General features: G+C 34.5%; 1 protein-coding gene across 2 annotated transcripts in view; it reads right to left on the bottom strand.

Annotated features, from left to right (window-relative positions):
- HOMER1 (homer scaffold protein 1) overlaps nucleotides 1-26,850 on the bottom strand; it is a 153,358-nt gene that overhangs the window by 65,459 nt on the left and 61,049 nt on the right. For both annotated transcript variants that reach the window (XR_004268832.1, XM_032277383.1), the window contains exons 2-5: nucleotides 23,520-23,676; nucleotides 17,632-17,763; nucleotides 13,687-13,779; nucleotides 5,351-5,490 (exon numbers count right to left, since the gene is read on the bottom strand). Coding sequence is in view for 1 of the 2 variants with exons in the window: in XM_032277383.1 (XP_032133274.1) it covers nucleotides 5,351-5,490; nucleotides 13,687-13,779; nucleotides 17,632-17,763; nucleotides 23,520-23,676 (522 nt within the window). In the remaining variant the exon portion in view is untranslated. The remainder of the gene's footprint in view (nucleotides 1-5,350; nucleotides 5,491-13,686; nucleotides 13,780-17,631; nucleotides 17,764-23,519; nucleotides 23,677-26,850) is intronic.

The following is a 26,850-nucleotide window of genomic DNA, read 5'->3' as shown; positions in this document are numbered from 1 at the left end:
CAAACTACTACAGTACTTCTTATAAAATACTACTGTTCACAATTAGGAAAAAAATTCTGACATTTCTAAATTGTTATGATGTCTCACAAATGTTCCTTGCCTTCAAATTAATCTAGAAAAATCTAGTTTTTGAGATTTGATGGTGGAAGAATAATGATATTTAAGTTAATTATTAAGGAGAATCCTACAACTTAAATTTTTCACCTACAATTTTATCAACAATATTCACTTCTTGTGAAATCAAGTCCCAGCTTTATATACAGTTATCCAAACAAAAGTTATCCACAGAAATTACTTCTATTTTAGTTTATTACTATAATCTAAGATTTGCTTACTACCCATTAAAAAAGAAAACATGTCACAGTGCGGAGAATATAGTACCTGAGAGCTCTTAACAGCCATTCACTGTTTTCCTGTTTTTATCATCTTCAAAATACAGTAAATCCAAACTATATTTAAGATTAGGAACAAAAATAAATAAAGAAAAAATTAAAAAATAAAAAACAAAAAATTAAAATATATAAAAAAATTAAAAAAAAGAAAAGAGAATCCACCCCCTGCCAACACACACACGAAGATTAGGGCCAGGTGAAGTGGCTCACACCTGTAATCCCCTTTGGGAGGCCGAGGTGGGCAGATCATTTGAGGTCAGGAGTTTGAGACCAGCCTGGCCTACATGGTGAAACCGTGTCTCTACTAAAAAAACAAAAATCAGCCGGTCGTGGTGGCATACACCTGGAATCCCAGCTACTCGAGAGGTTGAGACAGGAGAATGGCTTGAACCTGGGAGGCAGAGGTTGCAGTGAGCCGAGATCATGCCACGGCACTCCAGCCTGCGGGACAGAGTGAGACTCCGTCTCAAGTAAAAAAAAAGATTAAACATTTCTTTTTGAATTTTAATTTGTATTTATTCTGTTAAATATAAAACTTTTGTACTTCTTTTGGTGTATTTGTATTTAAGTAGCATTTAGTTAAAATGCTATGTAAAATTTCCAGTGAAACTTAGTTTTTGAAATTTCACAAAAATTCCTATAGTTTTAAAGTAGGGGCTTTCTAAAACTTTGATAATAAATACAAATGGAATAAACCCACACAGATGTCATACATTTTGATAAAACTGTAGTTATACTGATTTACAGCAAAACCAATATGCTAGAAAGTGACATTTCTGCATACATCCTTTAATGGTTATTTGTTGGAAACACATAAAGTGGCAGAAAACAATCTCTTTAACAGAATAGAAGGTACATGCAATATCCCCAAAATACATAAATTCTAGAAGCACCATGAGAACACATTATCTAAACATTAGAAGAATCTAAATATAATCAGTGTTTAAAAGAGGCCATTTTCTATTAATGTAATCAAACTGTTATTAAAATTTATCAGTACAAAAATAGCTTCACAAACTAATGTATATATGTCTTTTCTGAACTCTCAAAAATATGGTAACAATTATTTATCAATATAGTACCGTATATCTGAGGATCAAAAAATTGTAATGAACAAAATAAAAATGTTTCGTTTTCAGTATTACTTTGTGACAGCACTGGAATACTATAAAATCAACTATTTCCAATATAATTTTCAGTGACTTTAAATTTTTTTAACAATCTGTTATTTATTATTTATTTTAAAAAAGAAAGTAAATTCTAGAATTCCAGACAATGGATGCTATGAAGCAAACAATAATTCCCTGGAAAGAGAACAAAACCTTCCCTCTTATGTATATGCCAGACTATTAGTATATAGCAACTTTACTTGATGTATAGCTAATCTAAGATTAGTTTCAAAGGATGTCCTAAAGACTTCAATTGGTTCAAGTGTATACCTCCTCAATCTCAAAAGACATTATAATTTAGGTTAAAAATTTTTTTCAGAAAGAAATAACAATTTAGATAGAATTTAATAATATTTCCCCCAAAAAAATCAGTAAACATTTTATCCTCATGATCTCCCTTTTCTACATATCTCTAAACTTTAAAAATATACGAAAACAGTATGAATTAACTGAAGCTTATTCAATAAGAATGTTTTTGCATAGTTTATGACAAGGATATAATACAGTACTATAGCACTTCACTAAGGAGTATTGAGCCGCTGATACATTTAAAATTTAGTTCAGCTGCATAGCTAAAAATCAAAGAAAGTAGTAATGATTCAAGGTAATCTATAATGCCACTAAATCAGAAATGATATAAAAAGTTGTAACAGCTTAGTAAGTAAGTTTTTCAAAAGTTCAAAAATAATTTTAGAAAAGTATTTGTGGATGAAATTATGCCTGGGATTTGCTTTAAGAACAACACAGTGGAGGAGGAGTAGATGAGGGCAGAGATGAAATAAGACTGGCCATTTTATCATAACTGTTGAAAGCAGGTGACATGTTTAGAGGAGTTCATTATAGTATTTTCTCTCTGATATATGCTTGAAAATTTTTATAGTAAAAGGTTATAAATATTAAATGTTTTAAATCTTGCTTATTTCTCTAAAGCTAAGTAACTTTTTAAGAAAGACTTAACTGTAACCACGTTACTAAAACTTTCAGAGCTAAATGAAAAGCAGGACCTTCTTTTGATATGTTAATTAACAAATTCATGAGGTTTAGTCATAAAATTTGCATTTTAAGAAAAGAACAAATGGCTTGCTAAGTAGCTATTACTACAGTCAACTCTTAATTAATTTGACTAGATCACTGTTCCCTATAGCCCCCCATCTTTTTTTTTTTTTTTAAGCACAGACATTCTAGTGATTTCGCTCCTTATTTAGCAGTAAAATGGAATCAACCAAAACAGAGAAAAACTGGCCAAAAGTTTTTCTGCTACTCATTCTTTTCTGCTAAAACACATGATGAAGAAGGAAGGCAATATAGTCTAAATAAGCCTTAAAAATGTAAGATTTTAATTGTGTTGGTTGCAATGGGAAAAAATAATAGTGTGTCCAATTTAAACACTTGTGTTTCAGACTTCAATTAAAGTTATTTTAATATTCTGTCTCTAATTCATGAAACACAGATCTTATTTCTATACAGGTCTCATAGGATAGTAACAGTTACTAACTTCCTGACACAAGAATGTGCTTACATTGGATATCTGCCTAATGTACTGTACCTGACAGTGCATACCAGGGTCAAAGAGCTAAGCTGTAGACTCACAGTTGTTACCAATGAACTATGTGACTTAGGCAACTCACCTAACCACTGGGATTTAGTCTTCCACATGCCAAAGGCACATGCTTTCAAACTTTGACATTTTACACTATAATCAGCACGCACACATATATGTATACTACTGAAACAGTTTCTACTCTTAATATGAGTTTTACTTTGATGTTTTCTCTTTGGTTTTATTATATTTCATTTTTCAGAAAGCCACAAATAGCCTATTAAATTGATATCAAACTACCATAGTAGTTTGGATTATATCACCTCTAAGGTCCCTTCTAGCTATGATATTCTGGGATTCTAGCATTAACTTAAAATACTCAATGTTCAACACCTCTGGTGGAAATCTTGTTTTCAGTCAACTAGTTGAATACTGATTAATACTGATTAATGTAAAATCAAAACAAGTTCAGAAAATGGCTTATAAAATCCTGTGAAGTACTTTAAAATAACAAGAACTACAAGATTATGTAATACTCTTCACATAATTAAAAACTTAAATTGACCTGCTAAGTTTTATATTCAGAACTCTGTCAAGTATCTCCATGACTAATCTATGAATTCTCATAGTGAAAGCAGCTATGTACTTCAAGTCAAAGTACCTCTAATTAGACTCTTCAGAACAGACAAAAATCAGCAGAGAAGACCAATTCCAAGTACTAATTCCAAATATTAAGGATTGACAAAATTGAAGAAATTTAGAAAATTTTAGGCTTATAAACTAAAAATAGCTTTTACAAATGTTAAATACAAAATTCTTATTTCTAAATGCTACAGTATTCAACACAGATGGCTCAATTTAAGTGTTAGCCCAAAAAATCAAGTATATAATTATGTTCAGTGAAGTTTTAGGTCTGTTTATTAAACAGATACATTAAACAATTTAATAGGAAGAAAATTTTTCCTTTCCTCAACATAGTAAAATATTTTTTTTAATTGCATACTAATATCATTATTTAATTGTAATTGCATATTTTAAAAGACTATGTTTAACAAATCAATGTAAATGTATTATTCAGATCAGAAGAACTAAAATCTTTCAGGTGTTCAGTCATCTTTATCACTATAAAAAGAAAATATGGTTATACGGCAATAAAGCAATAAATCCGTAACTCAGCTTCCCAAAGTGCTGGAATTACAGGCATGAGCCACTGTACCTGGCTATTCCTTTAAAGATCTTAACTAATTTTTTCTTCTTTCTCAGCCTGACAATGAGGTCTCTCAATGTTAGCCTGTACTATATTTAATCCTATGTCCTTAATATTCAACAAATTTCAGCTGAAATAAAAATTCTCATGAGAAACAGTTGAAGAGTATCTCACTTCATTTCAATTTTGCTAATATGCCAAAGGATTTTTTCAAAAAATTGGTCCCTGAAAGAAATGTACAATAAAGGAAAATTATTTTCCTAATTTTAACTAAAATTAACCTAGTGAAAAGTTTCCAAAGAAGGATAAAGATTAACTTTTAAACAGATGACTGATAGGTATTTGTTACACATTTCCAAGGCTGCACTTGCACAGACCTCCTTATACCCTAAAAATACCAAGCATGGCCAATAATTAATATAACTGGTTTGGAACACATTTAGGATAAATTATATCTTTTCAGAGTATCAAATTCTTTTAAGATTCTAAAGCAAGTGAAGACTTATCTCCTGTTAGCTGGTGTGCAAAGGTAAATCTGCCATTAACATTAACAATCCCATGCTAGAAGTTATCTCACTGTTTCCTTCTGTGAAATCATGTGGTTGCCTCAAAGACTATGATAAAACTTAATTTCAGAGTTGAAAGCCTACTTAAAAAAAAAAAATTACAACTTATAACCTTCAGGAACATACACAAAAACAGAAACCAGGTTAATAAAGGGGGCCTTTTAGAGGCCATGTTAAAAGACAGGTAGCAGCAACTTACACTATTATATTTCACTGAAAAACATTTGTACTGTAATTAGCTTAGTGCTCCTTTTTCTACATAAAGGATATTCACTGCAGTCCATCTAGGCAACTACAAACTATAAATTAATAAAAAGTTTGTGTATTTTGTTTCTGAGGCTAACAGAAGCAGTTAAAAAAAAAAGTCAGTCAACCTAGAATTTTCACTTAAAGCTTGTAACTACAAGGGTTCCTGAAAGCAAACATTTCCATATTTACACATTTACTTAATCATGATTGCTGAATTGAATCTGTACCTATGTGAAAATGGCAATGCATTCTGAGTTGGTTCAGCCCTTGGTTCTGAATTCTGTGTCACATCAGGTGTTCTTTCATCATCTGTCCCGTTGATGCTTTCTGGAGTTAAAGGAGACTGAAGATCCCCGCCTGCAGATTCCTTTAAAAAAAAAGGGGGGGGTGGGAATAAAAAATAATTACACTTCTGTTAAAGTGCACGATATCACCTTGAGGTTAAAACTGCCTTTGACGTATGCTTACTGATGAACCAAATTTCAACTAAAATTTGAGTCAAAGACTTAAAAAATAAAACTTGGAAATTTTTATTTTTTATTCATGGCAAGCTAAGAAAAAAAGTTTTTTGAAGCTGGGCAACTCACAAGAAAACTCTCTGAAACATACAATTTAGAAATGGAAATATAATTTAGAAACATAGTTTCAAATAGTTGAAAAACGTTTGGTTTATATAACTAATTGGTCAGAATAAAAGATATTCAAAGAATTACTATACTTCCAAAGAAAAGACGCACGAAAATGTGAGAAGATGTGATTTTTGGTGGAAGAAGCAGATAATGGAAAGGGTACAGGAGAAGAAGTGGGTGAGGAGAGGAGGAGGCCAAGGGGTGAAAGAGATTTGTAACACCTTTTATCTGCCCTACTTTTCAATCCCTATAGTGCTACTTAGAAAAACAAGCAGAAATGCCTCTATAACCTATTATCTATAATGATGTCAGTGCATTTCAGCTTATCTTGTCTGGTACTCATAATGGAATTATTTTTCTTCGCAAAATTTCCTGTCTTATTTCTACTTTTCATTAAGATTTGCCTTTCAAAGTAAATTTATTTAAGTAACATTAAAATTTATTTCATTTTAAATAAATTGAATTTAAAATGAAGCTCAAGCTGACACTTATGTCTGCCACCATCAGATTATCTAAATTTGTTACTGGAAATCAGAATGAGAAGTCATTTGATAGACCTATTAACTAGGGGAGGCGTTAAAACCAGACTGTTAAAGAACAGCTTGGTGGACCTCTTATGATCCCTTGGCAATAAAATGTCACAATTGAAATATCTGTCTATGTTTGGGGAAAAAAATAAGTGTCCAACAGGGGAGTGGTTAGAAATGGTCATAATTTGTCAACTTAAAAGAATACAAGATTTCCTCTAATAAAAGACAAATATGAGCAACGTAGCAAAATACATATAATTTTTAAATATCAGAATGTAAAGTAGAACCTACGTTTTGATATTTATATATTTCACATTTAGAATATTGCACATGATGTGCTAGAAAAAATATGTAAAATATTAACATGGTGAGACTTTTGTTTTTGGGACTTCTGGTTTTATACTGCTGCATGTATTTTATTTCACATTTAAGTGTTTTAACTAATAGTTTCATAATGCTATAAACTATTCAAGCTATTAAAGATCAAAAGGACACTTTCTTAATTCCACATTATCATTTAACCATTTTTCAATTTTTCAGTAGAACCTGTATTTTGACCTTTAATTTCATTTTTATTAAATCTTTCTCCTAAATCCACTGCTTCCATTAGCTGGCAGTCAGTGCATGAGTAAAATGTACAGTATAAAGTGACAATATAAAAATGTTTTACAACAAAGTCAAAATCCTATTAAGTGAATAATGGGAACAGCAACCACAAAGTGACTACTTCTAGGTCAGTTATGGACCATATTAATCAGTCAGAAAAAATTTAACCAGCCAGTAAGAAGCCATAAAATAATCATCTCTGGTATTAATAAATCAGGCCTATTTCTCTCCAAGACAGGCCAAGTCAAACTAAAATAATGAAAGGTTGAATGTACAATCTGCTAAACAGTTAAATTGGTGAAGATTCAATTCAGTAGAAATGACAACAGAAACAAATTACTGGCTAGGTGTGGTGGCTCATGTCTATAATCCCAACACTTTGGGAGGCCGGAGGCGGGCGGATCACCTGAGGTCAGGAGTTCAAGACCAACCTGGCCAACATGCTAAAGCTCCGTCTCTACAAAAAATGCAAAAAAATTTAGCTGGGCATGATGACAGGCACCTCTAATCCCAGCTACTCGGAAGGCTGCGGCAGGAGAATCGCTTCACCCCAGGAGGCAGAGGTTGCGGTGAGCTGAGGTTGTGCCATTGCCCTCCAGCCTGAGCAACACAGCAAGACTCCATCTCAAAACGAAACAAAACAAAACAAATTACCTTGTTAAACTTAAAGGGCATAACCAGGGTTAGCAATTAAGGATTAACTTAGGGATTTACTGGAACTGGTTGACAAGAGTGTGCAAAAGTACACTGGGATGAAAAGAGAGAGAGGAAGAGGAGTAGCAGTTTGACTCATGGTTGTTACCATCTTCTGGGATAAATGCTCCTGTCACTTCAAGGGTAAAATTACAGGGAGTAGGGTCTGAGGCATGGGACTTGGGGAGGCTACAAATCTAAAAGCTATTAAAGTAGACTGTTCCCAGGGGCAAGTTAAGAAGGGGAGAAAGAGATAGAGGTTATGTAGCAATTTCAACATCTCAATGCAGCAAGCTTTTCTTCAGAAAACTTAGTTACATTTAACTAATGGCATAGTTAGTTATCCTAGATCATTATACTTAAAATGAAAACAAAAAGCCCACCCAAAGCATGATATTTTATTTTTTTAATTTCATTTTTCGTTCTGAACCAACTGAGAAATTGGGTGTTTTAAAAGTCAGCTTTAAAAATATAAAATTAGTATTTACTGATGAAAAACAAGAAAAAATTCCAACAGTACATGAGGGCACAAAAGGAAAATGAAACACTCTTTCCCTCCAGCTACCCCAGTGGTAGCCAAAAGTTTCTGTAAAACCTTCCAGAAATTTTACATATGCTAAAAATAGTACTTGAAACAAGTTTTTTATTTAACATATTCTAAGCATCTACTTCTTTTTTAATCTAAATTTTGTGTAATTTCCTAAACATCCTACTTCAGTTATTCTTTTTTGGTGTGTGTACCCAAAGCTGATAAGAAAAATGAAAAAAAGCAAAAAATAAAATGAAATAAAACAGATCAAATGAATCTTTCTATACCCTTTATATCCTTGCTTTGAGAAAATAAAACCACTTACATCTCATTTTGTTTCTGAGAAACTCTCCCTATACTTCCCACCAAAACAAATAATCTGCAGGAAGAAAAAGGATAATAACATTGAAGAAAAAATATATTTTTGGAAGTAAAAAATTGAGAGAATATCAAAGAAATCAAAACTAGCAGATGCAATCTATTATAAAAAAGGCGCCTAAGCACAGATGTGAGATTCAGAAAATGCTTAAGAATTCTCTCCCTTCTTATCCATTTGTGAAGTGGGTAACCTAAGTGAAAATTAAAATAAAACCCACAGCTGAATTTTTGGCTATGAAAGCCAAAAAATAAGAAATATTCTGAAACACATGGAAAAAAATTGACCTTGACCCTCACTCTAGGACAAGCCTTTAGGGTGGTACCGCAGACCTACTCTGTATTAGAAGGGTAGACTGGGGAGGTAGGCAGCAGCACTCCCATGATCCACTATACCAAATAGCACTGCCATCTTCCATTTCATGCCAATAAAACCTGAAATTAAATTCCCATTATGGTTTCATCCTTGTTGGCTTAAGAAAAATAAGGCCCTTTCTTTACCATTTAACAAACATTCGTGGAAGACTCAGTCCACTCTAGTGTTTTATACTTAAAGATGAGAACACCACTCTTTTCTGAGCAGAGAGTCGGACAGAAAAACTGGGGGAGGAGCTAACAGTCTTGAGATCCCATAACAGTGGGAATGGCAAGAAAGAAAAAGGGACCAAAGAGACAGCAAAAGGATACGTAAAGGAAGATGAGGCTGAGATCTCAAACAAGATCCCCATATCCTCTGTCACACATTTTTCCTATAGTTGGTCACCATCTACAGCCACCTTTCTGAAATCCATTTTGTAACAGTCACAGAAGTTCTTATAATCTGACTTTCTGGATTAATTTATGCCCTTCCTTTGCTATGTAGAGCATACTGGCTGATTGATGCTTTGGTTTAGTGGGTTAACTGTCACTCTGCTTGGATGTTTTACACCCACCAGCTGCATTAAATGCTTACCAAGAGTCAGCTGCATGTATTTCAAACCTGTTTATGCCAATTCTATTTATATAATTATATAACTGAATTAAGTACTATGTAAACTGCTGATTTTGAATGGAAAACTAGAGTGGTTATTTTAATGAGAGACAGGCTAAATACTATGAAATGACTAAAATGTAAATGGCTAAAAATTAAAATAAAACCCACACCCGAATTAGGCATAAATAATATTCTACAATATAATATCTAACATAGGAACAGCTTTAGCATCTCCTAGAAAGTTGTTAGAAATGCAAATACTTGGGCTCCATCTTAGACCTACTAAATCAGAAACTCTTCAAGTGAGGCTCACCAATCTGAGTTTTAGCAAGTCTTTCAGGGAATTCTGATACAGAATTCTGAGGTACAGTATTTTTCAAATATATATATATATATAGTATAAATATACAATTAAGGCATCTGAGTTTTTAAAGATAACCATTAGTGCCAGACACTAGGTTGAGGCTTTACATCATCATTCTCCCCGTTACAACTACATGAGCTGTTAACATTTTTTAGGCATTTGCTACTACATGCTAAGCACTTCCTAGTCCTCATTTAATTCTCACAATATTCCGAATAAGGATATATTGTTCTCATTCTCATTTTACAGAGGAGGAAAAATAGTGACTTGGTTAAGTTCAGAAAACTATTAAGGGTTGGAGCCCAGATTCAAATCCAAATTCTAGAGCCCCTAATATTAACCATGACCTGACATTGTGTGATTACCATACTTATTTATTTCAATGATCCTATAAGTAATATTCATGTTATAAATGTATAAACACACTTGTGTTAAACAACCAAGTGTAATACACAGCAACAAAAATAATTTATGTCTAGGTATGTCAGACTCAAACTTTTAACCAGTCTCTTATACCTCCCTCAAATAAAACCAAAAGCTATGACCAACCAAGTTTCTACTATTATTGATTTTCCTATTTAACCTATTATCAATTATCCCACTTAACAGTTCTTTTGCTAAATTCCAGAGTAATGTTACATTCTTCAGGCAGCATTAATTCAGCAGATGGCATTAAACCAGTGAGAATCAAGTAGGGTAAGCATGGCCAATGGTCATACAATTCAAACTAAAACAGACACATTAGATATTGTCACCCAGGCTGCAGTGCAGTGAGGTGACTGTAGCTCACTGCAGCCTCAAACCCCTGGGTTCAAGCAATCCTCCCTCCTTAGCCTCCTGAGTAGCTTGGACTATAGATGCCTACCATGCCTGGCTGATAAATGCTTTTTAAACAACAATTCTCTCTGACCTCTTCATATTAAATTGACAATTAAACCTCAAATGTTTTCATAAGATAAATTTAGGTCTATTTATTTTGGTTATCAAATATCAATAAATAAGATATTTCCTTATTCTTTGTATTTCATAGTATTTTTCAAATATAAGCCTCCTTGATATATTCTTTTCAAAGCAGAGGCTTAAAGTCCTTCTTTCCACCAAAGAGGAACAGGTATCTTAGCAGCAACTTATAATGGTTCATGAGCAATTAAACAAAAATGGAAGTTATGACTAGAGAAACAGGAACTAATTACAATGGTAAAGCTTAATCCATCAATTTTATTTACATCCTTTGAGTACTCTCTTACTGAATGTGCTGTTTGTTGCATCTTCTTGTAACACTGGAATCATTCACCAGAGGAATTAGAGCTCCCAACATGTATTGGCACTTAGTTTTAAAAGTGTTTTTATGTTTAAAAGTATCACTACACATTCACAGCTCTTAGAGAAGACAGATTCAAGAGAAGTTTCAAAATGATCATCTAAGTTATTCCAGGTCATTGCATGTACAGACATATAATGGAAGCTTTGGCTTCAATCTGGAGTACACCTTTAGTCTATGAGGGAATACGTACTTTAAGCACATTTGACAGAGCTCTCCTTTATTCTTATATTTTAAAAAATTAACTCTATACCTGTAGAGTTTACCAAATACAGCTGAGTGATAAAAGTGAAGAGGGAGGGCCACGACTAGTGACTCACGCCTGTAATCCCAGCACTTTGGGAGGCCAAGGCAGGCAGATCACGAGGTCAGAAGATGGAGACCAACCTGACTGAAAAAGTAAAACCCCGTCTCTACTAAAAAATACAAAAAAATTGGCTGGGCGTGGTGGCACACACCTGCAGTCCCAGCTATCAGGAGGCCAAGGCAGGAGAACTGCTTAAGCCCAGGAGGAGGAGGTTGCGGTGAGCCAAGATGGCACCACCGCAATCCAACCAGAACAGAACGAGACTCTGTCTCCAAAAAGAAAAAGAACAAAAAAAATAGAGAGGGAGATAAAGAACAAATAATTTTCTGAGCTGTTCCAATCATTTGGTTAGTCATTAACTTCCAAGGCAATTCCTATTTACTTCAAGAAAGTTCCATGTAAATCTGCTACTACTGACATTATTCCAGAGAAACATTTGTAACATCTGATTCTTCCTTTCCATAAAAACTACTGAGTACAGTTCAGAAACAAATACTACAGAGGAGAGCAGCACAGAGCTGAATCCTACTCTTAAAAACACAATTTAAATAAAAATTAATTTTAGAAAAGCCTACTATTAAGCTGAAAATACTGGCATTCTATATGAATCAGACAGTAAAACCCTTGTATTATAAAAGTACCAAATGTAACTATTTAATTAACTTTACTTAGAGATATAATTTCCAATGAAGAAAGATTATGATGCACAAGTAAAAGGTCCTTTGGTAAAAGAAAAAGTGATACTTTTGTAAAACCTATAACCATTGTCTCAGTACTAAGCATAAAGATGTTCTGTCAGATTTAAGCATATTTTAGACGTATGTAAAACAGGCTGGGCGTGGTAGCTCATGCCTGTAATCCCAATACTTCGAGAGGCTAAGGCGGGTGGATCACTTGAGGCCAGGAGTTCCAGATTAGCCTGGCCAACATGATAAAACACCACCTTTACTAAAAATGCAAAAATTAGCCAGGTGTGGTGGTACATGCCTATAATCCCAGCTACTCAGGAAGCTGAGGCATGAGAATCATTTGGACCTGGGAGACAGAGGCTGTACTGAGCCAAAATCGTGCCACTGCACTCCAGCTTGGGTGACAGAACAAGACTCTATCTCAGTCAGTCAGTCAGTAAATAAATAAATAAAGCATGTAAAACAGACCCTATTGTTTGAGCATATGTGTGCATGCGTGCACTTTATGCAAATTATGACATTTTGACATCTTTAAAAAACACTTCCTGGCTGGAAAGAGACTGCTTCTTCCCTCTAGGGCTAGATAATTCTTAAGGACAGCAAGAGCCCAGTCCAGAGTATGCCTCTGATATGTAAACTAGCCAGTCCAGAGCCATATCTCCTGTATCTGGTCCATACATCCCAGGAGACAATATTCCTCTAACTTAATTATTCCACGGCCAGTTACCAGGCAATGATGGACCACCCCTATAGTTTAGAGCCCCTGAAATTATTCAAACCAGCCAGTCCTAAACTATTTCTTCTCCCCTGGTTTGTTGTTCCCATGGAAATTCCAATAAAGGCTCTACCTCAGCTTTCCCCTCACTCCTGCTTTCTGTCTCTTGACCACCCTAAGACTTTCCCTGTTTCTAAGGCCTGTGAGTATAATAAACTTGTTTTCCTGAATTTTTCCTATGACTCCCCTTGTGCTTACGTTTGACTGATCATCACATGATCTTCATGTACTTTTGCTAAGTTACAAGCACATTAAGTAATTTGAATTTAATTATTAAACTGAAGTTTTGATTAAAAATATTTGTGTAGGCATTGGCATATAGAGAAACCTTTTTCCACCAGCACAAATTAACTAAAGGGTACATTTCTCTCTCTTTTTTTTTTTTTTTTTTTTGAGACAAGGTCTTGCTGTTGCTCAGGCTGGGCACAATCATAGCTCACTGCAGCCTTAGCTGCACTCCCAGGCAAGTGATCCTCCTATCTCAGCTTCCCAAGTAGCTGAGACCACAGGTTTGCACCACCACGCTTGGCTATTTTTTTTTTTTTTTTCAATTTGTAGAGATGAGGTCTCCCTATGTTGCTCAGACTGGTCTTGAACTCCCGGGCTCAAGTGATTCTCCCACCTAAACCTCTCAAAGTCCTAGGATTAGAGGCATGAACCACCACACTAAAGGGTGCATTTCTATGTGTACTTTGGAGATTTAATTCTAGCATAAAGGATACTATCTGAAATGAACAAGGCTCATAATTAAGAATAGAAATTATATACCTACCTGTGAAGGTGTACTGGTAAGTTCCATCTTCTCCTGTGATTTTTCCTTTGCTAGTCGAGCAGCTTCTTTAAATTCCTGAAACTTTTCTGCAAACTGAATGTATAAAGACTACAGACATTAACCAAATAAAAATAGGTAATAGTGCCCACCTTCATCTTAATAAAGTTATTCATTTTCTGAATAACTGACTCTACACAAGCAACATAGCCTCCAAATCAATTATAGCTTCTAATACAAAAATGACAGGAAATGAAACCTAGTTCCAAACATTTGTCTGTGCACTCTGAAGTATGCTGACAAATCTTATTTAAAACATCATGATATATCTAAGTTAGACTTCAATGTCAGCTAGCTTACCTAAAGGCCTCCTGGTTGTTCAGAAATAATTTACTAAGACCAAGGTAGGGGAAAGAATCAGTAAAGCATACTGTGCTATCTTTATCATTGAGAAAACTGAATTTCACAAATATCTACTTGTAAATATCACAGTATTTAGAAAATGTTTTCAAATTTTACCAAAATATAAACTCTCATAACACACAAGGCATTTTATTTTCAATACAAATAATATTTAGTATTTACACTAACTGACACAACGAAAAATTCATTTCCAAAGATTCCTAAACAGCTCATGTACAGCAGCAGAAAGAAATACTCAACGGTCTCTAACATAGATAACAATTTCAAAACAAAAATTATTGTACATGAAATGCTAATTCTTAGGAGCTCATAGGAAACTATAAAACATCCTGGCCACAAAGAATATGTATTTATGTTTTGGAAGTGGAAGCTAGTCTATCACTACTATCAGAGAGAATAAAACTACACAATAACTACATTTAAACCCCCAATCTCTATGCAACTTAAAATATCTGTTAGAGTTGACAATTAAAACATGAAATTATATTCTCAAACCGCCATAAACCAACTCTGATTTAATTTCCATCTTGGAAAGAAAAATTTTGCAAGAAAGGCTTGTGATATTCTAATCTTGGAGAGATGGAGGAGGGTCAAAATTAAAGCTGTCATTATCACAACTTTTCCTTCTTACCTTAAACCTTGTCATTTCTACCTACAATCTGTAGCTCAGGAAAGTGAATTCGTGCTACTATACTTCTCTAATTGAACAGAGTATCTCCAGACAGTACAACATCTGAATATAAAGTTACAAGGGTCTCAACTCACATTGGTAGAAATGAAATCAAAACAAAACTTCTCTTTATGCTATATGAAATAGTACACAAGGTTTTTCTTACACTAATTTAACGTTCCACAATAGTGAATTTGTTTAAAATCCTTCTCAACTTCATAAAAATCTACACTATTGCTAATTTTTATATCCTGAGTTTTCAGCAAAAGAAAAGAGTGACAGCTTAGGTTTCCATGATAACAAAATACAACTTAGTAAGCACTCTAACAATCCAAGCATAGCTGGAAATTTGTTCATACCAGTTAATCTTAAGAGACCATAGTTTTTTTCCAATGATGCTACTTCCCCTTATTTTGAGATGTCTTTGTCTAGAATTGCCTTCTCCAAATACTTATAATGTTTTGACTTACTCATGACTTAAATGATGAAACAAGCTAGAATATTTATGCACTTGCTTTGTTTATGTAAAAGATTATAAACTCCTTTGAGCCTTCTACAGTATACAAAACACCAAAATTAGTCTACAAGCTAGTCTGAAAAAATAAAGTATGATTTTTGTCATCATCTTTGATCAAAACATTCAGAAGATATTGATCTTAAGCTCCTGGAGCCAAGTTCTGGGAATATATAAGCTTGAATTGGCTCCAAGAGCTTGAGAGCTGTTTCCCAATATTCAAACCACCCTCAAATACTAGATATACCACCAGTAAGACTGGTCAAAAGCATATGCTAACTTTAAAGAAGAAAAAAATATTTTTTGAAAAATAAAAGCCATTCTCAGAGAAAAGCTGAAACAAGGGAAAAGAGTAGAATTGACGGAAGTTAATAAACTATTCCTTTGCTACATTAGTTAGCTGCTCAGTAACCTGAAAGACGTAATGAAGAACTTAATTTATAGACAAAATTACTTAGCCCAAAAAGCATTTAAGGCAAGTTTCAGAAAATAATCCACGATTTAGTTCTTGTATTGTCAAGTTAAGAAATTCAGCTAGTAGATATATAGATTTTTTTTTTCCTTTGGCTATAGTCTTTAATAGACAATCAAAACAAAAAACAAAACAAAACAAAAAACAAAAAACCCGAGTTCTAAAAAGGTTCTGAATGATGGCAAAAATATTAAACATATAATTTCTCAATAGAACTGTTTATGGAAGGGCAAAATGTTCACTGGATACCTGTATCCTAGTTATGCTGAGATACTTTGAATGTAAAACTCTTATCTTCACCACAGTTCAAGAAATATATTTAAAGAATAAGATGTATATAAAAGAAACCAAAGATAATATTTATTTGTTGTTGTTGTTGTTTTTTGAGACAGAGTCTTGCTCTGTCCCAAGCTGGAGTGCAATGGTGCAATCTTGGCTCACTGCAGCCTCCACTTCCCAGGTTCAAATGATTCTCCTGCCTCAGTCTCCCAAGTGGCTGGGATTACAGATGTGTGCCACCACACCTGGCTAATTTTTTTTTTGTATTTTTAGTAGAAACGGGGTTTCGTCATGTTGACCAGGCCAGTCAACTCCTGGCCTCAAGAGATCTGCCCACCTTGGCCTCTCATAGTGCTGGGATTAAAGGCATGAGCCTCCATGCCCAGCCTTAATATTTGTTTTAATTATCCAACAGAAAATGATACATAATCACCAAGGTAAAAGTTAAAATAGCCTTAAAATTGAGATTTAAACTATAATTCATATCCAAAAGATAACAAAAACACTTCAAAACAGTGTTAAGAAATGTTTATAATTAGAAGGAAACAAAGTAAATTCAATATATATTCACAAAAGTGTAAGATTTCTAAAAAGAACCAGTTTTAAGAATTTGAATACAGAATAACTGTAAAGAAAAACGGCTTAAAGTTTAATGTGACTATAAACAGTGTATATCTACAAGAGCCTGATTTCTCTGCACTTGAATAATTTCAGCTCTCTAGTCTGAGTTTTAGTATCGGATTCTGCGTATACCAAATCACATGTACAGTATTTTAAAAATCTGGTTATCCTTTTAACTGAATACTTCAAACAGAGGTTTTAAGCATAAATCTTTAGGTCTGGTAGGCCCAAGATTTGAAGAGGAAAGTGAGTTGTACTTTTCTCCTCGATCATCTTAGTATATTGAGATTGTTTCTTTTTTTTTATATATTCTTTTCTGTGTAACATCCAAGGTGCTGGTGGTATAAACATTACGTGGCTTTTGCTTATTGACAAAACTGTTTTATTTCCATTACTTAGCCTGCAGATGCTCTGCATTTCATTGGCCTTTCTGGTCACTTGGTATTATCTAAAAATTCCTCATGATGTCTCTAGTATCTCAGTCTGCACGGCATCAGAGCTCAAAATATTCCACATCCAGATAAAGCACAATTTTCTCTAAACACAGTAATTTATATGTACCTGCTGTCACATCAAAATGCTGAAATCTATATCACTGTCCGAGTGAGTTTTCACAATTCAAAAGAGCTTGGTATCTGCCTCTCTTGCAGACCATCTCCAGTTGAGGGTGCTAATCTCTGAGAAAAATCCATTGTGAAGTGATAATCCTCACCTTTTCATTCCTATCATACAGACAATTAACCACACAAATCCTTCTTAACCAATGATGCCTGTTTTTAATGTGTACGATACATTTTCCAAGTGACAGTAGAATCTAATGATCTCTTGCATCTTGCTCTGAAGTTGCTACTGTTCTGAGAATATTAAATAAATTTCTCCTCTATTTTATACTCTCCATTTGGTATTATATATTTAAGATATATGACTTGAAGATGAAGATTTTCATTCAAATCTTATGATTTAACTCACTTTCGAAAGATGATGCTCAGAGGAGAATCCCAATCCATAAACAGTGTTTGCCCGACTATCGGCCCACTGGCCAAACTTCTGAGATGTTTTAGTAAATGTCATGTTTGGGGTGATGGTACTATTTATTATTGCCTGGAAAATAAAGCAAGTATGAGTAACCAACAAAAAATTAGCAAACAGGCATTTAAATACAAGACCATTCTGTTACATAAAAACATAGATTTATTAATAAGCCACAATCTTAAATACATAAAGATAGTTACAGAAACAGTTTCTGGCATTGTAAGTGACAGCGTGGAAATAATGTTAACTAAAATATAAATATGATGACACTCTATCAAAAATTTCAACATTTTCACTCAATAAGTTCACCTATGATCCAAAAATTGTCAAAGAGTTTTTAATGTGGTCAGTTTTTTCTTTTTGAATGTTTAGAATCAATATTTATTAACTTTGGATGATAATCAGTAGAGGAAAGTAGGCCTTAATAGTGGTTTATTTAAAAGTAGGGTGCCAGCCTCTAAAGAATCTTTCAAAAATGAATATATACATAGAAAATATGACACTGATTTTCTAAAATCCATAATTGAGTTTTCTTCAAGCTGATTTATCTGAAATACATTATGATACAGAAAAGACTTTCAATTGTTTAGTACTTTTTCCCTTTACTAAAGGAAAAAACAAATCTCTAAATATAGAGGCATTCCTTGCTATGCTTGGGAGATTGCTTCCGGGACCGCTGTGTATACCAAAACCCATGCATACTCCAGTTCCATAGTCAGCACTGCAGAACCTGCATATACGAGGTCAGCCCTCTAATACTTGGTTTTCACATCATACAAATACTGTATTTTTCGATCCATGTGTATGTGAACCTGATTAGTTCAAACCAGTGTCAAGAGTCAACCGTATACTCATTTCTTTTCTCATAAAATGGTATAGATTCATGATGTTGCTATCATTTTTGTTTAACACATAATTTCTTAGAAAACTAGCATTTTAACATGTTACTAAATATTTACTTTGGTGATCACCATAATAAATTTCAATTGTCATAAAATATTAACTCTTTCTCTCTGCCAATACCATAAAAGTAAGGAATCTTTAGTCTAATACACTCCAAATTTAAGATTAAAAAGTGATTCCAATATTAATAGATGTTAACAAATCCATAAGCAGTCATCTGCTGAACTCTTAAATGTGGAATAAAAAATCAAGCATTTTCTGAACAAAACTAAATTTGCTTACCATGTGAACAACAGTATAAAAGTAAATATTTATGAGATATGCAGGAATTGAAGAAGTCATAAAAATGAATGCATGATACCTGTGCAACTAAAAAAAAAAACAGAGTGGTCCCTTCCTTTCTCTCAAACAGAAGATGTGTCATCTATTATGACATAAGAACCCTTATCCTCAATTAAGTGTTTTTACCTCAGACAAAATTTACATATTCATGCTTATACAGCTTCCTATTTATCCTTCAGTTCAAAAACTGCTTTTCTTAGTATGTCATTTTGGATCTGTAAAATGTGGCTAATAACTGCTCCAACTTGAACGGCATCAAATGAAAAGACTAAATGGAAAAGAATTTATTAACAAATGGTAAGAAGTCATTCATTTATTCAACTTTTTTATTGAGTACCTTTTTTAAATGCCAGGCACAATTCTAAAAATTTGAGACACAACAATAACAAGGGCAATGTAATTGTAGATTGCAGTCTAGAATACGACGGGCAAGTAAACACACAAGTAAATAAACAGTTGACAGGCCAGGCGCAGTGGCTCATGCCTGTAATCCCAGCACTTTGGGAGGCCAAAGCGGGCGGATCACGAGGTCAGGAGTTCAAGACCAGCCTGACCAACATGGTGAAACCCCATCTCTACTAAAAATACAAAAATTTAGCCAGGCATGGTGGCACACACCTGTAATCCCAGCTACTCGGGAGGCTGAGGTCCGAGAATCACCTGAGCCTAGGAGGCAGAGGTTACAGTGAGCTGAGATCATGCCACTGTACTCCAGCCTAGATGACAGAGCAAGATTCTGTCTCAATAAATAAATAAATAAATAAGTAGCTGACCAATGTAATTTCAGAGAGCAGCAAGTACTGGGAAGACCAGGATGTGACAGAGTGAAAGGCAAGAAGGTCAAGACTGGTAGGCACTGTCTTAGATTTGCTGGTCCTGAGGAGGGCACTTCTCAGCTGGGATCTCCATGTTTTCTAAAAGATAAGGGCATTTTATATGTGCCCCTAATAACTCAAAAGTGAGTCAACAACAGGTTTTATAGGCAACCAAGAAAACTGACCAATGTGCTGTTAATTGGCCACTAAGCCCCCTTATTTTAACTATTTCAAATTAATTTCTTTCTGCTTTTACAAGTTTTATTTTAATCTCCAATCTGAACCTTTCCTTGTCTCTGTATTACTTGTTCTTTAATGAAGAAAACCTTAAAATGATAGATAATCTCACACTTTTTTTTTTTTTTTTTTTTTTTGAGGCAGAGTTTTGCTCTTGTTATTTTTAGTAGAGACGGGATTTCTCCATGTTGGTCAAGCTGGTCTCAAACTCCTGACCTCAGGTGATCAACCCACCTCAGCCTCCCAAAGGGCTGGGATTACAGGTGTGAGCCACTACAACTGGCCCTGATCCCCCACTTTTTAAAAGCTTGATTTCTTAGCTTCTTTGACTAGTTCTTTAAAATAAATATGTCTCTCAACCCTGGAGTTCTAGTCCTTTTAATGAAAAGAAATAGAAATGCAGTGTCATTACTACCTCATGTACGGATCACACAGTATGCCCTGATCCTGGCCCGTGGCCATGCTGATGTCTCTGTAGCATAACCAGAAAACCTTAAGGCAAACTTCATATGCACAGTAGAGGCACTAGGTGAGAACAAGCGCACATTTTCTAGGCAGGGCACCTAAGGGCTTTCCAACTGAATCATGAAGAGCAGAAGTGGAGGTGGGAAGGAGAAAACACTTGTTTAGCTGAGTCGAACCACTACTGCTGACTTAAAAAACAACTACTCCTATAGGAACTGCAGCAGTTAAGACCATTAGTTTAGAAAATAATTAGAAAATAGAAAATAGAACTCTGCTACAGAAGATAGAAAACAAAAAGCTTTTCCAAAGACTGATTTATGATTCTAATAATTACAATCAGTAAAGTATATTCAGAAATGGAAATGCCAGAGCAACAGTTCATATTGCTTTGGTGGGAAGAACACATGAGGATTATTTAATCACTAAAATTCCTTCCTTTAAAATAACTCAAAGTATTTTAATCTGGTGAAGGTTAAATTAGCAAATGAAATCTATTTAATCACTTCCATATGGTTTCGTTTCTTGTACATGGGACTACTTCAGTTGTCCTTTACTTGTCTAGAACATTTAACCTTCCTTTCCAATAAAGGAGGATTGTTATCTTTTTCTGTTATCTCTTTTAATCCTCCTTTCTAAAGGAGACATGTTGTCTGTCATTTGGGCCCAGAAACAAAACAGACTGCAGAGAATTCAAGGTTCAAATATGGGGAAAAGAAATAAAATAACGCTCTAGAGTCTCAGGTTATAATATCTAATATCTGTCAAACTTCACTAAACCAGACAGTTATAAAATATGACAAAATTATTCTTCACTAAATAAAGCTTCACAGAAATGAACTATTCCTATTTCTCAAGTCTTTTAAATCCTCCAAGTAAAAATGAAAAAGATCAATTATCAGGTAAATACATGTTAATTACTAATGTACAAGACACAAAGTGCAAATAGCCCTTGAGTTCTTATAATCTAGTTAAGGAGATAAGGAATGAGTACACAGAAAAAAACAGACGAAAAGCTTAGCTTAAATTATTTTTTATTCCCCACAAAACACTATGCAATAATCACCTGGTAATAGTATAAATAACAAAGCAGTGTTTGTATAGTGATTACTGTACACACTATGCTTTTGCCTAAATTTATTTACTCTTCACAACAACCCTATGGTGTAATGATGTATTTTTATTCATTTCTTTTTACAGATGAGAAAACTTAGGCATAAAAAAGTTTTGTTGTTGTTGTTGTTTTTCCCTTAAGAGACAGGGTCTCGCTCTGTTGTCCAGGCTGGAATGCAGTGGTGTAATCATAGCTCACTGCAGCTTGGACCGCCTTAGCTCAAGGGACCCTCCAGCCTCAATCTCCTGAATAGCTAGAAATACAGGCATCCACCAATATTTTTTTTTTTTTTTTTTTTTTTTTTTTTTTTTTGGTAGAGATGGGATCTCACTGTGTTACCTATGCGGATCTCAAACTCCTGGTCTCAAGTGATCCTCCTGCTTCGGCTTCCTAAAGTGCTAGAATTACAGGCAGAAGCCCCAGTGCCCAGCCCTACATGCAGAAGCTAAATACTTTGCTTGCGATGGGATGGTGATATGGTTTGGCTCTGTGTCCCCATCCGAATCTCACCTTGAATTGTCATCCCCAATGTGTCAAGGGTGGAACCAGGTGGAGGTAAGTGAATCATGGTGGGGCAGTTTCCCCCATACTGTTCTTGTGCTAGTGAGTGAGTCTCAGGAGATCTGAAGGTTTATAAGCGTCTGACATTTCCCCTGCTTGCTCTCATTCTCTCTCCTGCTGCCCTGTGAAAACATACCTTCTGCCACGATTCTAAGTTTCCTGAGGCCTCCCCAACCATGTAGAACTGTGAGTCAATTAAACCTCTTTCCTTTAGAAATTACCCAATCTCAGTTATTTCTTCATGGCAGTGTGAGAATGGACTAATACAGACGGCAGGCAGGTGGTAGAAACAAACATTTCTACAGTCTGGCTCTACAGTCTGTGCACTTAACCCCTTTATTTAATTGTTAAAATTCCTGGAAGTGGAAAGGCCTCATGGCTTTAAGAAACTGAAGACCTCATCTTTCTACACCCTTTAAATCTACAATCTTAGAATCTGATTTTTTTTGGAATTTCTCTAAGTGAATTCTACACAGTTCACTGATGATAAAAGGATCCCCTGCTGGGGCGCGGTGGCTCACAGGGTCAGGAATTCAACACCAGCCTGGCTAACATGGTGAAACCCTGTCTCTACTAAAAATATAAAAATTAGCCAGGTGTGGTGGCACATATCTGTAATCTCAGCTACTAGGGAGCCTGAATCAGGAGAATCACTTGAATCCAGGAGGTGGAGGTTGCAGCGAGCCGAAATCACAACACTGCACTCCAGCCTGGGCGACAGAGCAAGACTCTGTTTCAAAAAATAATAATAATAATTAACTCATTTAGTCCTTAACAACTACCAGTACTGAGTTGAGAACAATGAGGATGAGAGACGTAATCTGCCCAAAGACAAAACACTCAGTAGATGGTGGAGTTCAGATGTGAACCCAGGGAGACCTTGCTCCCAACTGTTATACTATCTGCCTCTCCTAAAAATAAAACTATAGGTTTTGTCCTTATACTTCTCTTTGGATAAGTAATGTCAGCTTTAGTATTGACATTGGCAAACTTCCTAAGATGTAGGGACTTTGAACTGTTACCAGTCTATAGCAGTATATCTGAAAAGAATTAGAGCTCCTAGAATTCTAGAGCATGTCTATTCTGTCCAACATTATATTCCTAGTACCTAGCATAATGCCTGACACAACAGATATGCAATCAATATTAAATAAATCGAATGACCTCAAATTTATAGACTATTTTGGCATGTAACAATAAAGTGGTTAATCAAAGTAATTTAGTGGACAAAACATGTTGCTACCTTAATAATCAGTTTTGTTTCTTAAAAGCTTTAAGAATGCAAAATGAAACATTTTATTTCAATGAAGGTAAAATTCTCTGAATAAAGCTAAAATGCCATACTGAAAAAACCAAAAACAGCCAGATCATTAGAAGTAAACGTAGCTTACCTTTGAGCCATCTAAACTGATTATCCTATACACATTTCTTGTGCTGTCATAGAAATAAGACACAGTAACTGCATGCTTGCTGGTGGGTACCCAGTTCTTCTTTGTGTTTGGGTCAATCTGGAAGACATGAGCTCGAGTGCTGAAGATAGGTTGTTCCCTGCAGGGCAGAAAAGAAAATGATGGACTGAAAGCAGCCAGTTTTATTTCACTAGACAAGAGAACACGAAAACTGCAAGGATGATTCCGCTTAATCAACAATTTCCACATCCCTGAAAGAGAAACTTTCAAATCTGCATATTCTAAGTATTCAATCATAAGCTTTCTAAAAGCTATTATAGTCAATCCTCGTTATTTGAAGATTCTGTATATGTGAATTAACCTACTCACTAAAATTTATTTGTAACCTTCAAATCAATACTGCAGCACATTCTTAGTCTTTCACAGATACACACAGAGCAGTGCAAAACAATGCGTCACTTGACGTGGCACATTTCCATCTGAAGCTGAACAAAGTGATATTGCCTTCTTGTTTCAGCTCATATACTACATACACAAGTGTCCTTTTTGAGGTCTATTTAACACCATGTTTTTCACATTTCACATTTTATTGGTGCTTTCACTGTATAAAATGGCCCCTAAGCATCATGCTGAAGTGTTCCCAGATGCTAGCTATTCCTAGGTGCAAGAAGGCTGTAATGTGGAGAAAATATGTGTGTTAGATAAGTCTCACTGAGACATGAGTTACAGTGCCGTTGGCCATCAGTTCGATGTTAATACATTAAGAATAAATATTAAGAAAAGTGTCTTTAAATAGAAACACACATAAAACATGGTTATATATTGATTAGTTGATGGAAATGTCATGACCAGAAGCTTGTAGGAACATGACACAGTATTTTTCCCTAAGGTCAATGGTTCAGTACACTATCTGCTAACTTAATGTTGCTGGCACCTTCATAGAACATAACGACTGTGAATAATGAGAATAAACTGTGCTTTGCTAAAATATAAGTATCTTATATTTGATCCTCACAAGGTTAATATTTTTACCCATTTAAAACCACATTATTCTGGGAATAGGTAAAGAATTTACTGGGATAGTATACATTTACTATAATCTCTACTATGATTTAAAGTATATGGAAAACAAAGTTGCTGAAACCACAAATATCTCTTACTTAAATCAAGCAGGGCCTTAAAGATATGGAGATTTTAAAAATTATAAAGAACCAAAACTAGTAAAAAATACTTATTTAAAATATTACAGAATTCTTTACAGTATGAACAACAAGCATCAGACGATGTATATATAGAAGCATTATAATTCAAAAATTTCTAAGTTCTGAGTAAAAACTCTTTTGGAAGCAGAATTTATCAAGCCTTTTTTTTTTTTTTTTTTTAAAGAGCCCAAATAAAGCTCATTTCTTTCATTTCGCTACATACCTTTCTTTTCTAAAGAAGTTTAAGATCATAAAGAAAAATTTAATATTTATTAAGTAAATTAATTTTAAAATTATGAAGAGTTTTTTAATTTCTAAAATTTAAAATTTGAAGACAGGAAGGGTGAATATGGAGGAGAAAAATTAGAAAAACGGGCAAGGCAAATCTGAGCCCATGCCAAAATGGCTCCTAAGGTTAATAAGAGGTTGGGTGTCTCCTATATCCTTTTCAGCCCTTAGAGAGTTGGTGTGAAAGGGCGGTACCTTCCCTGTAGGTAACCTGGCTCTTTCCTAGTTTTATTTCTGGAAACCTCCTATACAACTTTTTTTATTAAAGACTCTTTCTTAAAAGAAAGTGATATGTTTTGTGCCACTGCCTAAAAAAATGAAGTGGAGCCATTACTTCTTGTTTAACTGCCATTATATACGGATTCATTTAACAAATAATTATGAACAATCTGGCCGTTACCAGGATGATGAACTCTGAATTGGGAATAGGTCTTATTCATTACCTGTTTCCCCATCCTTAACCACTGACTTTCAGTGAGCTGGTGCTATAGCTTGGGTTATCTTCCAGAAGCCCTGCAACTCCTATTTTTCTATCTTCTAATTAAAGTCTGAGGTAAAAGTATTGTTGGTCAGCTGAGAGTGGCTAGTCCCAAGTGACAGAGACATCTAATCATACACAACTCTATTAAGGCACATAAGGAAGGGAAATAGGACAGTCTATTCTTTACTAACTTGATTACTTGATTTTTTGTTGTTGTTTTAATTTGATAGGGGTTAAATTTCCTAAATTCGCCTAAATAACACAAGTTGGTGATTATAGGAGTGTGTTCTAATAAACATATTTTGTAAAATGCTGAATTAGTATTAAGATAATAATATTGCTTTTGCAAGCTTTCTATAATCAACAAATCCTTACTCAAGGGAAGTGCAATGTTTTTAGTATGGTAAAGCCTTTTTATATCATATTAAGTCATATATTTAATCCACACAATTTAATTTTTTTCAGTATAAAAATCTTTAAAGTAAACTAGCTATCTTATAAGCAAATGATATTTGAATATCAACTAAGTACTCGGCTTTCTTCAATTCTTTTCTGAATACCTGGTTTCTTAAAGAAAATTATAGTTTAAGATTTCTGTGGTCAAAAGCCTGCACTTCAAAGTCTGTATGATAAAGAGTAGGGAAATAATTCTCACTATGGGTACAGGAAACAGAACTCCTAGAAGTAATGAGGATGTTACAGCATCTGACAGGGCATACTAATAAATGACTCAAACTTTTATTGAATATCTATCACTATACCAAGATGTAGGATCGAGATGGTCCCTGCCCTTGAAAAATTCAATTTGGTGAGAAAAGATGGATATGTTAAAAACAAAATCCTCTTCACCATGATAGATTCTCTAAAAATAAATAACTGACAGCTGTGATAGAAAACAGATGCCTAAATAGAGTTTGAAACAAACTGTTGCACAGTTGGAAGGGGGCTACATACACTGTGTGGCAAGAACCTTAGCATAGGTAAGTAAGTATGAGTGCCTTTGAAGAATGAGGCTAGAATGAAAAAAAGAGAGAAGACAGTTCATGAGGGTCTCTACTGAAAGCTATTGAGAGATTATAAACAGGAAACAGCTTTGCTTTTTTTTTTTTTTTTTTTTTTTTTTTTTTTTAAGAGATAGGCTCTCCCTATATTGCCCAGGCTGGTCTTGAACTCGGTCGACCTCAAGCAATCCTTCCACCTCAGCCTCCTGAGTTGCTACGATTACAGGAGTGAGCTACCTAGCTCAGCGCCAGCTTTGCATTTTAGAAAGATAAATTTGGGCCATGTGTGGTAGCTCATGCCTGTAGTAACAGCACTTTGGGAGACAGAGCTGGGCAGATCA

The sequence above is a fragment of the Sapajus apella genome, unplaced genomic scaffold (genome assembly GCF_009761245.1).
Source record: "Sapajus apella isolate SASKATOON/1434 unplaced genomic scaffold, GSC_monkey_1.0 scaffold1, whole genome shotgun sequence".
NCBI classification, from domain to species: domain Eukaryota; kingdom Metazoa; phylum Chordata; class Mammalia; order Primates; family Cebidae; genus Sapajus; species Sapajus apella.
This window is presented reverse-complemented; position numbering and strand designations above follow the sequence as displayed.